The sequence below is a fragment of the Zalophus californianus genome, chromosome 12 (assembly GCF_009762305.2).
Source record: "Zalophus californianus isolate mZalCal1 chromosome 12, mZalCal1.pri.v2, whole genome shotgun sequence".
Lineage (NCBI taxonomy): Eukaryota > Metazoa > Chordata > Mammalia > Carnivora > Otariidae > Zalophus > Zalophus californianus.
The window spans coordinates 83,053,194-83,070,321 of NC_045606.1; the positions used below are offsets into that span (position 1 = coordinate 83,053,194).

At 40.6% G+C, this 17,128-nt stretch overlaps 1 protein-coding gene and 1 pseudogene across 2 annotated transcripts in view; one reads left to right on the plus strand and one right to left on the minus strand.

The window, feature by feature from the left end:
- CALU (calumenin) overlaps window positions 1–17,128 on the plus strand; it is a 30,879-nt gene that overhangs the window by 10,585 nt on the left and 3,166 nt on the right. The window contains exons 3-6 of one of the 2 annotated variants that reach the window (XM_027573491.1): window positions 3,969–4,162; window positions 8,194–8,360; window positions 9,432–9,492; window positions 16,453–16,652. In XM_027573491.1, coding sequence (XP_027429292.1) covers window positions 3,969–4,162; window positions 8,194–8,360; window positions 9,432–9,492; window positions 16,453–16,652 — 622 coding nt within the window. Of the gene's footprint in view, window positions 1–3,968; window positions 4,163–4,235; window positions 4,430–8,193; window positions 8,361–9,431; window positions 9,493–16,452; window positions 16,653–17,128 lie in introns of both variants that reach the window. The other variant, XM_027573492.1, reaches the window with a different exon arrangement.
- On the minus strand, window positions 13,815–15,935 carry LOC113911208 (annotated as a pseudogene).

Here is a 17,128-nt window from a genome sequence, read left to right on the forward strand (position 1 = left end):
TTAGTGAACATTTTCTCCTTAATGAGAACCATTGGTGTAACTTTCTGAAATATATTTAAGAGATTTGTTTGGAAAGTTGTACCACATAAGAATTTCCAAAAGTATTTTGTCATCATGGATAGTACTATGAGTAGAAGACATTACAGAGGGACGCCTGGGTGGCTTAGTCGGTTAAGCATCTGCCTTCGCCTCAGATTGTGATCCCAGGGTCCTAGGATCGAGTCCCACATTGGGCTCCCTGCTCAGCGGGGAGCCTGTTTCTCCCTCTGCCTGCCATTCCCCCTGCTGGTGCGCTCTCTCTTTCTCTCTCTGACAAATAAATATATAAAATGTTAAAAAAAAAAAAAACATAACAGTTTGTTTTGGGTGATACTTCAGAGTAAATTTATTTTATCCTTTCATTGGATTATCTGCTAACTAAAGGGTAAAATATTTTATTCTTAAACACCGACAGAAACACTCAAAAGATTTTGCTATGTAGAATGAGAAACTGTCTTCAAACATTTGAAAATAGAAAAAACAAATACATTAAAGAGTCAATCTTCTATTAGGTTGCTTTTCTAACTTTAAGAGACCACGCTCACTTTTAATTTTAATCTAACTGTGCTAACATTTGGGCTAAAAATAGGGATGCATGAGGGTGTTTTGGTCTTCATGTCTTACCTATTAATAATGTCCGACCCACATTTGGGTCTGCACATGGCTCTTCACAGAATTATTCTTAAATAATGAAGGGCCTTCAGCCTTGGTGTCAATCAGTATGTTCTGGCTCTATGCAGGTAGTGGAATAGCTCTGCTAGCAGTTTTCAGTAGAGAGAATGTTCCTTTTTGTCATTAGTAAATAGCAAAAGGTCAACACATGAGCAGACTATATTTGATTGGAATAAGATGGTTAAAATAATGCTTTTCATAGAATGTATGAATGAATACTATTTGCTTCTAAATTTTGGAGATAATGAGAAATAAGGTGATGTACTATGGAAGCAAGGATTCCAGATGAACTTTCTTCTTTTTTGTTTTTAAAGTGATTCATTGTGGCATTTCTAAACATTGTTTTGATAGGTGACTGCACACCAGAGGTTGGGGACAACAGATTCCCCACCCCACCCCTTCTGCCTATATAGAAGACAAGTGATTAGGAGAGATCATTGTTTACACTTATAGTTGCAAAAATTCACTATTATTTTAAAATCTTCAGTAATATCTAAGAACATTTAATATAGTTTTCCCTTTTTCTTAAGAATGTTGACAAATAGAACATTTTTTCTTATGTGTGTATTCTCCCCCTGCCACCCAAAGAAGTCTTAAGTGTACTTAATTTTCATTTATGTGTCCTTCAGATGAGGTTTATTTGTTTTGAGGTGGTGGTCCTTAATATTAAAAGTTTTCACCCTTGGTATATTTGCCTTAGAAATGAACTAGAGCAGTTCATCATCTTTTCTTTAGATCACAGGCTAACCCCTTTGAGAGTCTAAGGAAAGCAAAGGACTCTACCTCAGAAAAGTACACATATGAATATGTATAAAATTTTGCATGCTAAAAATTTCAGGAATATTATGAATCCTCCTGGAGCCTACTTAGGTTCATTTAGAAAAACAACAACAACAAACACAAAGGATTTGCATTTTGACTCTTGAAATGTAGAGGCATGTGTTACCTCTTAGGAGAAATAACATAAGGTCCACGAAGTACATTGTGTCTATCCTGAAATAAATGCTTATTTGGTGGCATCATAACTACATCTGTAGGGTTCTTCAGGGTCACAGGAAAACAACACCATTAGCTTCATAAATTTGCACAGGCTTTAAAAGATGAGAGTTTAGAGCTTAGTGCCTAAAATAGGACATACCCACTTCCAGTGTACTTTCACAGCTGCCTGCAGGCTGGATGGCCAGCAAGATAAGAATGGCTTTTATATTTTTAAATGGTTATTAAAATATAGAGATATGTGACAAACCATATGTGGCCGACAAAATAAGAAATATTTGCTATCTATCCCTTTTCAGAAAAAGTTTGCCAACCTCTGTGTTAAAGCATTTGAGATATTTCTGTTGGAATAAGAGTGGCATTCAGCCAACTTCATTAACAAAAGCCCATCTTGAGCAGTCATATGCCTCTTTATCTGAATGATCCTTCTCTTCAGGCTATTTATAATATTTTAAAATTTTCATTTGAGACTGGGAGGCATTCTGATACCTTAACCCTTTTTTTCTTAACGGTACAATGGCAGTATTGGTAGTCAATACCATTTGGATATAAACTGGGTTCCATTATAGATAATGCAGAAGTTTTTAATACTGGTAGAACTTAATGTTTTAATATTTTTTTAAACTCTCCAGGGTTAAAATTGCAAAATAAAAAATTTCTTATGCCCAGGTAGATAGAGGAGGGTATTTAAGATACAGCTTCTTATTGCTTTACCTTTTCTATTAACATTTTTTTTTTTTAAAGATTTTATTTGACAGAGAGAGACAGCAGTGAGAGAGGGAACACGAGCAGGGGGAGTGGGAGAGGGAGAAGGAGACTTCCCGCCAAGCAGGGAGCCCTATGCGGGGCTCTATCCCAGAACCCTGGGATCATGCATGACCTGAGCCAAAGGCAGACGCTTAACGACTGAGCCCCCCAGGCGCCCCTCTATTAACATTTTAGAGCAAAAGCTAGATTATACATTCCCTGAAGGAAAATGCTTGTTAAATTACAGAGTTTGAGTACTAGACAGTTAAGGCTAACAGCATACTGAATATCAAGATGAATCTCTTTTCATAGTGTCACTAGTATTCTGATTTTAATCATTTTCCAATGTTGTATTCATAAAATGATGCATAGTGGGAAAAGACATTTGCTACCAGGTGACAGCCTTTTTCAGTCCTGCAAATAATAGGGCATAGGAGTATGCCAAGATTTCAAATCTCTTGGATGTTTTGATTTGAAGTTCCCCTTCCAAACTGGGCCACTGACTTGGGTGACTTTATATAGGTTGTCTGCGCCTCTATAAATGAGTGGTTGCATCTTCACAGGTTTTCATGTCATGCACATATTTCGAAATTCTTAAGTTAAACTTGGAATGGCAAACCTGGAAGAAAAGCTCATGAAGAGTGAAGTATATTGATTCTTTAGCTTTGTAGTTTTATCATCTGTATCCTCATCCTCTCAGCTTATTAACATTCTCCTAAGCTCACATATGTCGGGGCAGACATTCTTACCACGTCATTTCCTCAGAGTTCTCTGTTTTTGTGGTTATATGTGAAAGTCCAACATAATGTATAATTAGCTGCTAGCTATTTTTTAGAGTAAGCATGCATCTGTCCTTCTGTCTTTGTGTAACTTTGTGGATTTTTTTTTTCCCCTCTGTTTGGGGGGGTGTGTGTGTGTGTGTGTGTGTGTGTGTGTGTGTGTGTTGGTTTTTTGGTTTCTGTTTTTTAAATCTTGAGGTATAAGTGATCCCAGAACTATCTTTGTATCTTTATATTTTTAACAAAAGTGTTTTTTTTTTTAAAGCAACTGAATTTTTAAGTCTGGTTTAAATTTTTGAATTTTTTAGAAAACCATATCAGTGATTGTGATTATTTACCGAGAAATTGAGATTCTCCTAAAAGCAATAAAGAAAAACATAAAGATTGCGTGTTTTTTGATACAAAGATTGGAGAATCCAGATAGGGATGGGTATTCACTCTTGAATTCTGGCACTGGCTGTAACCTACCCCTAAAGGGATGAGACTGGGTTTGCTTTTGCATGTAATTGCACCAGCCACGGACTGTGCTTACCTTATCTAGATGGCTCATTTCAGACCAGTAACAGGCCATTTATGAGAAATATTTTCAGTTGCTTGTCTGGAAGGTTTTTTGGAGACTTTTTTATGTCCATGCTTTAGCCCTGGGCAACACCTCTAGTTACAGCACACACCTGGCTAAGTGTAGAGCCTTGTGTCCCTTTAACCTCTTGCTGGATTTCTCTGCATTTTCTACAGAAAGATTGTAAGTAAAATAGATGGCGACAAGGACGGGTTTGTCACTGTGGATGAGCTCAAAGACTGGATTAAATTTGCACAAAAGCGCTGGATTTACGAGGATGTAGAGCGACAGTGGAAGGGGCATGACCTCAATGAGGACGGCCTCGTTTCCTGGGAGGAGTATAAAAATGCCACCTACGGCTACGTCTTAGGTAGGTCCCTACTGTCTGGGGGAAAACGCCTTATGGAGCTGGCACCTTGAAACGTAACTGTTTTGTCTTGTAGAATGATTGTAGATAAAATAGACGTGGATAAAGATGGGTTTGTGACGGAGGGGGAGCTGAAATCCTGGATTAAGCACGCCCAGAAGAAATACATATATGACAATGTTGAAAACCAATGGCACGAGTTTGATATGAATCAAGACGGCTTAATCTCCTGGGATGAGTACAGAAACGTGACTTATGGCACTTACCTGGGTAAGGGGCAAGATGTCAGCCTGATAGAGACTATGGTCTTGAGTCAAAGAAACAAATGGGTCACACAGTGAAGGAAAGGAAGAAATTGTGCTCATTTTAAATAGTCCAGTGCTGAACTGATTTCCCTTTATTTTATTAACTTTAAATGTGTATATTAAGTATTTAATTTTGGCTTTCTAAGGTCTGGCATCTTCTACATCTTTAGCATTTCAGATATTTTACCAATTTTTCTTTCTGTGATCCCTCAGAGACCATTATTTGGGGTAGATCTCATCTAAAAGGCTGCATTGTTTCAATAATGCGAAGCAAGAGACTTCGAGATGTCTCTTGACATGGTCACATTAAAGTATTGGACCTGATGGGTGTTTTGTGCAACTGATGAATCACTAAATCCTACCCCTGAAAGTAATAATACACTATAAATTGAATTTAAATAAAAACATTTTTTTTAAAGTCTTGGACCTGAAATTCAAACCAAATTAAGATTCCTTTATCTGGTGAGAATAGGAAGATTACTGTCTTTCCTTAATAAAATAAATATCAAATATAGTAGCTTTCCTTGATAAAATTTAACTGTTTTATTTTAGTATGTCTGCCTACCGAAGTTTAGAAATGAAAATTTCCCATTTGTTTTCTCTGGCACATGAGTTTATCAGCCTGCTATGCAAATGCTTCAAGGCAAATAAATGTGACTTTGATTGCTTTCTGTTGATTTGGTAGCTTGTGTGGCTTGGGCCACCTGTTAGTAATTTTCTTTTCCTTATTACACTTGCCTGTTGCTGAATGCTAGGTGGCAATCTTACAGAGTTGATGACTTAGGGTGTTTTTGTTAGTGAGATTCCTCTACTTGGTTACAATTTGAGATAAGAATGTATAAATGTTACTTCTTGCATTTTTATCCTGGAAATTAGGCAAATTTCTCAGTTAAAGCAGGCATTCTCCACCACTGATTAACAAGCAGTGAGTGTATAATGGTCTGTTTCCCCCACTGGATAGCCAGCTGTCTGTGTTAATTACAGGACTGCATGCATTTCTAGTGAAGAGACTTTTATTTCTGTGTTGGGCTTGTTCTCATTCCTAAGACTAAAGTGGCAGTCTCTCTTCATGCTTGACACTTAGCCAAGAACCAAACATATCCTTCACCCAATTAAGAACATGTGTATTAAAAAGTCAGTGCAGATGGAGAGGCACCCTGTGCTTCTTGCTTTCTGGCTGAAAGCCAGCACCCTCCTGATTTATTTGGACTTATAAAAATAGAGTGAAGGGTAGGCTATTGGTGATCTAAACAAAATGGTGTGTTAATAAATCTCCCGTTCAGACTTAGGCACTCACTTGCTATCCAGAATGAATCTTAAACTCCTTGTGTGATTATGTGCATAAAAATCTGTTGAGAGCTCTTTTGCTCTCACAGGTCAAATGATTCAATGTAATGGGTATTTCTACTGAGACTGCATAAGCTGAAGCACTTGCTAGGGAAGCAATATCTTTATAAGGCATCTTTCCCTCAAGGCATGTGGGTGGATAGTGCTGGGGTAATGAGGTGGCTTACAGAAGTGCTGAGGGGATTTTTGTGAGAGTATGTTCTTGATTCAGTTTTTTAGTTCAGGCATAAATAATCTTAGCTTTTAATTAAAATCTGTCTTAATGAATCTGTTTTCCACAAAAGGAGGGTTAACGCTGTCTCTGCCACAAGTAAAATAAGAAATACTAAGATCTATTCCGGCTATATCAAAACTAGATCAAGAGTGTACCTAAAATGATGCAGGCTGGATAGCACAGTAAACTGGTACTTAAGGTCGATCTGGCACTCCAAGCAGTGACAGCAAATACATGAGTTTAGTTATTAAAAATAAAGTTTTTTGTCTTCCTTTTTCATCCTTATGTATGTGCATGTTATCAGGCTACGTGATTGCAATCACCATGTTTTACCCTAAAGCAGTGAGGAGAGGTCTTTGTTAAGAATCTAGTCTTAATATATAAGTTGTCTTCTATTGTCTTTTTTTTTTTAAGATTTTATTTATTTGACAGAGACAGCCATTGAGAGAGGGAGCGCAAGCAGGGCGAGTGGGAGCTGAGCAGGGAGCCCAATGTTGGGCTCGAACCCAGGACCCTGGGATCATGACCTGAGCCGAAGGCAGATGCTTAACAACTGAGCCACCCAGGCGCCCCTTCTGTTATCTTTATTTTTGTTGTGTAGTTAGGACTTAAACTTTGTTTAGAAGAGATGACTTAGTATCTTAAAAACGAGGTGTATTTTCCTTAAATTCTCCATCTTTGACCTGTTACGGTTTTGAGTATCACATAATACTCACGATTCAATAAGCCGTCTTACTGAATTTTGACACATAACAAAGAATGAAGCTTCAAACTGCCCAACTCTCAAAATGGAGCAGTAGTTTGTTTTCCAAACTGTAAGGCTTAAAGTATGGAAGGATTGAACTCTAGATCAGAAATCAGCAGTGTGATGTTACTGTTAAAGGGGCCCTGTGGGTCTTTTTATAAAACTAGTGCCGTATCTTTTTTTATCTGATCGATGTGTTGTAGGAAAGATTGTTTCTTAGCTTTAATGTGTCTTTTACATTCATAATATCTTCACATGTTACCTTCTGGTCCACACAGCAGATTGAAAGGGGTTGTTTATTGTTTCGTTTTTCCTACAGATATCTCCTTCACATTTTTTTCAACTTAAACTGAATTTTATTCTTCTAGATTGTTATGTAGAGACTAAATACTGCTTATGTAGTTCAGCATCCTAACAGATGGATAGGTCCAACTTCAATTTGGTTGTAATCTACTGTTTAATTTTTGTAACAGCTTTATTGAGGTATAATTGACAAATAGTACACTGCACATATTTAAAATGCACAATTGATGAGTTTTGCCATAGGTATATACCAGTGAACCCATCACTACAATCAAGACAAATGAATATATCCATCACCCCAAAAAGTTTCCTCATGTCCCTTTATAATCCTGCTCACCTTCCCCATCCTCTATCTCTGGGCAACCCCTGACCTATTTTCTCTAACTCTGGATTAGTTTTGCGTTCTAGAATCTTACATAAATGGGGGGAGGGGGTGGCAAACAGTACTTGTGACTCATGGTAGATCTCTGAGTTGGCTGAAAAAACTAAAGTGTGTTCTTTCAGAGGGTAATATTCTGTTGCTCGAATCAGAGTGGCCTTAATATGAGATAGGAGGCCTTTGATATCTAGCTTCTCAATGGGAGCCTAATAATAAAAATAGCAATAGCTAACATTTATTGAGAGCCAACTCTATGCCAGGCACTGTTCTAAGCACTTGGATTTATTCGCTCATTCACACCTCCTGACAGCCCTGTGCAGCTGGCACCACTATTATCTTCATTATTCGGATGCGTAGATTGAAGCACAATTAAGTTACTTGCACACAATCACACAGTTAGGAGGTGGTAGAGTTTAGGATTCAAACCCAAATTGTATGACTTTAGACTACTGCTGTCTCTCAGATATAACCAGAAAGCTTGAACCTTCTAGTAGCCTTAACACCAAAAACAGCGAAGCATCACGTAATAGGTTACATAGCTAAGGAGCCAGGGTTCCATTGGAGTGGCAAACATTTACATTGCACCTGACTTTGATTACCAAAATGTTTTCACACTGTTACAATTTTACCTGTTATTTCTTCATTGCTTGGTTTATCTTTCTTGGAAATTGATTCCTCAACCCACCCATTTTCATGTTTTGTGGCAGTCTTAAGATTGGAGTTAAACATTTTGTTTTCTAGATGATCCAGACCCTGATGATGGATTTAACTATAAACAAATGATGGTTAGAGATGAGCGGAGGTTTAAAATGGCAGACAAGGATGGAGACCTCATTGCCACAAAGGAGGAATTCACAGCTTTCCTGCACCCTGAGGAGTATGACTACATGAAAGATATAGTAGTACAGGTTGGTGGAGAGCAGTGGTTCTCAGTGGAAACTCAGTTTCTCTTTTTGTGCTTATACTATTTTTCCTCTTTATTCTTTACTCTGTATCTGGAAGAATGGCTTGCTTTTATTATGAAGTAAGCTCTAAGCCCCAGCATCAGGCTTGAACTCATGACCCCAAGATCAAGAGTTGGATGCTATACCGACTGAGCCCAGCTAGGTACCCCAGGAAAATCCTGTTTTTAAAAATGTCCCATTGGGCGCCTCGGTGGCTCAGTCGTTAAGCGTCTGCCTTCGGCTCATGTCATGATCCCAGAGTCCTGGGATCGAGCCCCGTATCGGGCTCCCTGCTCCGCGGAAAGCCTGCTTCTCCCTCTCCCACTCCCCCTGCTTGTGTTCCCTCTCTCGTTGTGTCTCTCTCTGTCGAATTAATAAAATCTTTAAAAAAAATAAATAAAAATGTCCTGTAACCAGTGATCAGACACTAATAACAGTAATACTGGAGAATTCTCACAGAAGGCAGTTACCAATAAAACATAAACTATGGACTTTATAGTTTTGTAAACATAAAATATAGATTATAGCTACAGACGTATTAGTCACATTTCCTGTTAGAATGACTTCAGCATAACTAGGGCTGTTCCACATCATTGTGGGCTTGGTGGGATAGGTCGTTTTTTAAACAGTGTACCAGTGTTCCTCCAAGAAGATTCATAGTTCTTTTGGGTTGAAGCATAAAAAACAAGTAATGTTTTACCATTTTTTACCTAGAAAAACAGCAATTTCCTATGGTTTAACCATACTCACACATATACATATATGTGTGGTGGGGGGGTAAGATTTTATTTATCTATTTGTCAGAGAGAGAGCACACAAGTGGGGGGAGCGGCAGGGAGAAGGAGAAGCAGGCTCCTTGCTGAGCAAGAAGCCCGATGTGGCGCTCGATCCCAGGACCCTGGGGTCACAACCTGAGCCCAAGGCAGACACCCAACTGATGAGCCACACAGGCATCCCTGTGTGTGTGTTTTAATGAATGATAAATTATTACCTCAATTTCAACCAGATACTAACTTTGTCTCCTCTTCTGTCTAGGAAACAATGGAGGATATAGATAAGAATGCTGATGGTTTCATAGACCTTGAAGAGTATATTGGTAAGTCTGTTTCTACTGTTGTTCCTAGGAGAAGCTGAGAAGCTATGGAAGTGTGTTTGCCCACAGAAATAATTTACCTCATGGGTCAACTCGTAGCACATCATTAAGGCCAGACCAGCATGAGGAATAGTGGGTCCTGATAAAGTATCTATAGCAGCACTGTCCAATCAAAATGTAAATGTGAGCCACATATGTATTTTTACTTTTCTAAAAGCCACATCAAAAAAAAAAGTTTCTTTAAAACATGATTCTTTTTTTTTTTTCTTTTTTAAAGATTTTATTTATTAGAGAGTGAGAATACAAGCAGGGGAAACAACAGGCAGAGGCAGAGGGAGAAGCAGGCTTCCCGCTGAGCAGGGAGCCCGATATGGGGCTCAATCCCAGGACCCTGGGATCATGACCTGAGCTGAAGGCAGACGCTCAACCGACTGAGCCACCCAGGCACCCCAAAACATGATTATTTTCAATAATGTATTTTACTTAGCCTAATATTCTAAAATACTATACTTTCAACATGTTATCCATATAAATTAAGGATTTTTTTTCATACTGTCTTCAAAAGCATATTTTACACTTACAGTACATCTCAGTTCAGACCAGCCACATTTCAAGTTCTTGATAGCTCCATGTGGCCAGTGGCTACCATATTGGATAGCAGTGATACAGTACATCCCAGATGCCTATGGAATTGACAGTAAAGAGTTGCAGGGAGCCTGGGCTGGCATTAGGAAACCCAAGAGGAGAAGATAGGGAATAGAATAAAAGAGATCAGTGGGTGAATAAGCGACCACGAGTTGCTGATTTCTCTTAGAGCCTTTCTTTGCTCCTTTCCATGGTTTTCTGTTTGTGTTTTCTGTCTGGGTCCTCTATCTCCTTTTTTTTCCACCTGTCCCTTGAATTAAACAAGTTATTTCTTTTCTCAGATTTTATCTCATTATACTTGCTATTTATATCTAGGGTTATTCCAGTTGAATTACTCTCTGAATATTTACCATTCTGTTCTTCAAAGACTCATTGATGTATTTTCAGTTTTTTAGAGAAAGAGGGATGAGCAGTAGAAGATAGATTTTTTTTTTTAACCAAAATGATTATTTTTAATGGAGTTCAGCACGGTGGAAATAAATGTCTGGGTGCATTTACTGAGCCTGTTTCAAAGTTTACTATTTTTACCTTTAAATATTTAGTATTTTATCCTTTCATTCTTTTGCCATTTTATCTCCATTGCTAAAACTGATGAACTTATTTGAACCTCCAGAGGAGAGCAATTAAGTTTTATAACTGTTAAGTACCATCATTTATGAAGCACTGAGGTCAAATAAGGAGATATTTCTTTCTACATCCCTATCATATAGATCCAAGGGCAGAGGGATTGTATTTTGAAACTGTTAAAACTATCAAGTCTGTGTACGTATGTTTGTTGCTTTCTTTTACAAATCATCAACTAATGTAAATGCTTTTACACTGGGGATGCTGGGCTTTGTAAACCTGAAAGTCTCCCAAACAGTACCTTCCAGTTTCTGGGGATGTACCCTGTTGAGGAAAGAGATCATAAACAAATGGTCATTGTTTCTTACATTTAGCATTAATAAGAAGTCCCCGGAGTTATACTGTTAAATATTTTTATTCTTTAAATTTGTTATAGGGGCTCCTGGGTGGCTCAGTTGGTTAGGTGTCTACCTTCAGCTTGGGTGTTGATCCCAGAGTCCCCTGTGTCGGGCTTTCTGCTCAGTGGGGAGCCTGCTTCTCCCTCTCCCTCTGTCTGCAGCTCCCCCTGCTTGTGCACTTTCTGTCTCTCTCTGTCAAATAAATAAATACAATCTTAAAAAAAAAATAAAATAGTTATAGAACTTTGCAAACGTACACAGAATTAGATAGAATAGCATAATGAACCCCCATGCGCCTGTGCCCAGCCCTAACAGCCATCAGCCCCTGGCCAGTCCTTTTCAATCTTTATCTACTTCCTTTTTTTATTATTATTATTTCGAAGAAAATCCCAATCATCATCTCATTTCATCTGTAAGCATTGGGTTATGTATCTCTAAAAACTTTTAACATCTAAGATTATGTTAAAAGGACTGAATCCTTTTTAAATAGATAATTCAATAGTAGTATTGTTATCTTTACTTACCTAGCTTTAAAATGTACTCATTATGTCATATTTCTGTTAAAAGTAGGTCTTTTAAGGGGTGCCTGTGTGGCTCAATTGTCCAACTCTTGATTTTGGCTCTGGTCATGATCTCAGGGTCATGAGATTGAGCCCCTTGTTGGGCCCTGGGCTCAGCATGGAGTCTGCTTGTCCCGGTCCCTCTGCTCCTCCCCTTGCTCCCTCGCTTGCCTTTTTCTCTCTCTCAAATAAGTAAATAAAATCTTAAAAAAAAATACATACATATATATATATAAAAGTGTGTCTTTTAAGTATACATGTATTCTCTCTCTAATTCAGAATTTCCTGGGCGCCTGGGTGGCTCAGATGGTTAAGCGTCTGCCTTCAGTTCAGGTCAGGATCCTAGAGTCCTGGGATCGGGTCCCGCATCGGGCTCCCTGCTCCTGGGGAGCCTGCTTCTCCCTCTGCCTCTCTCTCTCTCTCTCTGTCTCTCATGAATAAATAAAATCTTTAAAAAAAAAAAAAAAAGAATTTCCTCGTGTGTACTGTGAAAGTTCTTCTTGACCCACAGGAGAGCTAAGGCAGGGCACTGGCCCAGTGGATCATACAAATACTACATTTTCTGAATGTGCTGTAGCATAGAAAAAGAACTGGCAAGTCCTGCTGTCAGGTATTCCTCCTTTGTTTAAAAATAAAAAAAAAAAGGTAGTTCTACTCTTAGCGCTCAAACTCAGGAAAATGACAGTACCAACTGTCAAATGACAGTAATACAGTTTAGTAACGAGTTCATCCTTTATTCAAGGGAAAACAGCCCACGGATTGGGGAGTGCAGTGCCGAACAAGCAGCAGAGGAGCACTTTTCCCAAGGGATTTTGGGCATGAGAAGAAGCAACACAGAAACAGGGCGTGATTGACTAGAAGGTCAGGGATTTCCTGATAGGGCTAGCAGGTCTTGTTTTCTGGGGTCAGGTAAGCTGCTAAAGCTGAGTTGGAGAATTGTGACTGGTGTAAAATTTCCTTGGCAGTGTGGTGTATCCCCTAAGTGCAGGCTAACTTGGGTTCAGATTTGTGGCGTGGGCCGTGCTGCTTGGAGCCACCTCCATTTTGTGGGTTTCAACATATGAATTACCTTTATCACAACTAAATAACTACCTTTGCGTAGAACTGCTAGAAACTATTTAGACGTATATAAGGTATGTTCCCATAGCTTGCATGAAATGCACATATACTTTGATGTAGTAAACTGGGGAGTCTTCAGACTTCTTCACTCACATAATTCTAAAAGAATTTTGACAAACAATATTCTCTTACATTTTAAAGTTGGCATCTACAGTATTTAAGTAGAAATTTATATTTTTTTAAAGATTTTATGTATCAAGAGAGAGCAAGAGCTGGAGGGAGGGGGAGGGGCAGAGGGAGAAGCAGACTCCCCTAAAGCAGGGAGCCCAAGGCAGGACTCCATCCCAGGACCTGAGATCATGACCTGAGCCAAAGGCAGACACTTAACCCAGCCACTCAGATGCCCCTAAGTAGAAGTTTAAACAGTTGTAAAGAATAATCTCTCTTGGTTGTAAATACTGAATTTTAAAGTACTTTAACTCATAAATAAATCTAGTAAAATTTAAATACCATAGCAACTTTTATTTGTTTGTTTTACCATAGCAACTTCTACCTACTAGCATTCATATAAGTAATTTGAACAAACCAACTTTATTATTTATTTATTTATTTGGGGTGGGGCTGGTGGGAGGAGCAAAGGGAGAGGGAGAATCCTAAGCAGACTTCATGCCTAGCACAGAACCTGGCTCTGGGCTCGATCCCACAACCCTGAGATCATGACCCGAGCCGAAATCAAGAGTCAGATGCTTAACTGACTGAGCCACCCAGGTGCTCCTGAACAAACCAACTTTAAAAGATAATTAGGAAATTCACATTTGGACTGAATATTTGATAGTACCAAAAGCTGATTTTGTGAAATGTGATAATGACATTATGACTATATAAGAAAATACCCATCATACCCATCATTTTTAGAGGTACATTCTAAAAAATACTTAGTAATTGGTTGTGCACAGTTTGGGCTTCTAGCACACACTTCTCAGGTTTTCTTGAGAATTTAAAATAGCACCTTTCTTTTTTATAAAGATTTTTTTTTTAAATCTTTATTAACAAAAAAATGTAATCCCCCCCCCCCCCCCCCCCCCCGCAACTGCCCAGCTGCAGTGCAGAGGCTCCTCCTCAGGCCGTTGTCCGACATGTGGAGAGTCTTCTGTCCCGGGCCCACCCCTTGCAGTACATTTCTGTTTATACAGCTTGTACTAAAACCACAGTGAGTGCTTCGAGTTCTGCTTGGGCCACCCTGGAAATACTTAGGTCGGTGTGTTATTTAAAAAGGAAGAAGCAGCAGCTTATATTTTCACCTCCTTGTACCCATCTTCAAATCCCATGTAGGTCCGTGCTGAGCATGACAGGCTTCTCATTGAGCCTCTGTCTTCCTCTCATGGGGACAGAGAGAAACCTTGGTCCTATTCCAAGGTCAGTGAGAGGTTTTGGAACTTAAGTGTAATTCAGGAGGTGACACCCTCGACTTGGTCATCCTTTTCCCTTCACGTTCGCAGTTTCAGGGTTGATGTTCAGTTACACAAGAGGATGGAGTGGAAATGGCATCCTCAGGAGTGATGGGGATAGCTCATATGAAATCACAGGAAGTGCTAGAAACAGCACTTGACTTTATCCCTCCCCACTTGGCGGAGGTCTCAAAGAGCAAAAAACCTCCCACATCATGTGTTGGGGGATCTATTTGGATATTCACTGTCCCAGATCTTTCATTGGCTCACCAGTGAAGAATCTGGGATGTCGATGCAAACCTGCAACAGGGTCAGTATGCACGTCTCTTGCTCCCCAGTCCTCCCTGAGCCTGGCCCCTTTTGCCCTCCAGAGACGCAAACCCAGGGAAGACAATATTTGACCACTCATGATTGTCATCTGAGCTGGCACTACCAGAAAGGTGGGTTCCAGCCTCCCAAGCAGTGCAGGTAGGGGTAGTAAGGGTAGCTGTTATTGCATGGAGAGAGGCCTGGGACAAGCCCTCCTCTTTCAGAGCCGGCAGGGAGGAGTGCTTCTCCAGGTCTCCCAGGTCTGAGGTGAGCTGCTTTCGCTTGGTCTTACAGAGTCTGTTCTGGAACCATATTTTCACTTGGGTCTCAGTGAGCTTGAGGCTCTTGGCCAGGTGAGCCCTTTCAGGGGCTGACAGATACTTCTCGTGGCTGAACTTCCTCTCTAACTCAATGACCTGAGTGTGGGAGAAGGCAGCACGGGAGCGCTTCTGCGGCTGTTTCGAGGTTTGCGGAAGGCTTGATAAGGAGCCTGCACTGTTTTCACTGTCCATCAGATAAGTCTCAAAGTGTCTATCTGGCTCGCTCTCCGCCGGCGCGTCAGCCTCCTGCCCGGTGCCAGGCCGGGCGCTCCACTCGTCCTCGGGCGCCCCAGCGCCACCTCTTCCTCGCTCGGGCTCCAGCTCCTGGTCTCGCCGCGGGTCTGGCTGGCGCGGGGGCTGCAGGCTGCTTGTGTGGCCGCCGCGCCTCTCCACACCGTCCCGCAGAATGTCCTGGATGAGGAAGGAGGTGAGCGGCTTGGACTGGGTGGCCGCCCCCACCTCCCTGGGCCGTGGCTTGGGAGCCCTAAGCATCCTGGTGGCTCGGCTGCAGCCCGGCGGTGTCAGCTCTTCTATAAAGATTTTTATTTATTTATTTGTCAGAGCACAAGCAGGGGGAGCAGCAGAGGAAGAGAGAGAAGCAGGCTTCTCACTGAGCAAGGACCCCGATGTGGGACTCTATCCCAGGACCCTGGGATCATGACCTGAGCTGAAGGCAGATGCTTAACGACTGAGCCACCCAGGCGTCCCTAAAATAGCACCTTTCTAATAGCAATAGTTTTAGCTACTTTGGATCGAAATGGAATGTAGGGAACAGCTGTCTTTTAAAAGTTATTTATCTTTTTGGATGCTAGTCATTGACCTTTATTTCTCCATTTCTTAAGGGCTAAGGATTCTCTTTGCACTCATAATCAGGAATTGGAAACATTCTTTTTGAAAAATTTTTTATTTAAATTCAGTAGTTAACATGTAGTGTATTATTAGTTTCAGGGGTAGAATTTAGTGATTTTATCAGTTGCATGTAACACCCAGTGCTCATTATATCAAGTGCCCTCTTAAATGCCCGTCTCCCAATTATCCCATTCCCCCCACCCACCTCCCCTCCGGCAACCCTCAGTTCCCTATAGTTAAGAGTCTCTTATGGTTTGCCTCCCACTTTGTTTTTATCTTACTTTATTTTTCCTTCCCCTCCCCTATGTTCATCTGTATTGTTTCTTAAATCCCACGTATGAGTGAGATCATATGGTATTTGTCTTTCTCTGACTGACTTTGCCTAGCATAATATACTCTAGTTCCATCCATGTCATTGCAAATGGCAAGAATTTCATTCTTTTTGTTGGCTGAGTAATACTCTGTTGTGTGTATATACACACCCCCTCTTCTCTGTCCATTCCTCTGTTGCATTCCTCTGTTGGTGGACATCTGGTCTCTTTCCACAGTTTGGCTGTTGCGGACATTAAGCAGTTGGAAATTTTTTTTTTTTTTCTGGAAATATTCTTGTTACGGGGTCATTAAGTAAGCCTCAGGAAAATGCCTTGCTTTCCCAAGGCCTCAGACCTAAAATACCCTTGTAACTGCTACTGGGTCCCAGACAGATGAGCTGGAAGGTGGATGAGGAAGAAGGGTTAAGCCAGATTACCATGTGGCGCTCTGGGGAAAGACACAGACCGGCCTTTTGCAGTGTGTCCGTTTGTGCGCGCAGGTGACATGTACAGCCATGACGGGAATGCCGACGAGCCGGAGTGGGTAAAGACGGAGAGGGAGCAGTTCGTGGAGTTTCGGGATAAGAATCGTGATGGGAAGATGGACAAGGAGGAGACCAAGGACTGGATCCTCCCCTCAGACTACGATCACGCGGAGGCGGAAGCCAGGCACCTAGTCTATGAGTCAGACCAGAACAAGGTAGGTCTGGCCAGGCCCAAACAGCCTAGTAGTGATCAAAGTCTGTTTGTGGGCGATTGGCTAAAACGTTCCTGTTGAGGTACCTAGAGCACGTCGGGTCTTCACTGGTCTAAGTCCGCTACAGATCTGAAGTTGACAGTTGAAAACTTAACAGGGCAGTGCTAGCTGTCTGATCTCATTTTAGAAATCCGTTTGCCCAGTGTTCACACCATTGGAGGCATTTGGCTTCAGAAAAGAGCCTCTGTATATCGCCTGTGTCCAGCGTGCGTCATCTGTTATCTTTGGATCCCCAGGAAGTTTTCTCTGCTTTTTTTTTTTCTTACCTCCTTTGTGTTTTTACCTATTACGGGCTCATTTTGCCTGCTCAAAGTTGGTCATTTCCTTCTTAAATACACTCTTTAAAATTAAGTTCTTTTTAGTGGGTTGTAAATCAGCATTTATATAGAGCTTGTTAAAATTTTCCTTGGTCAATTAGC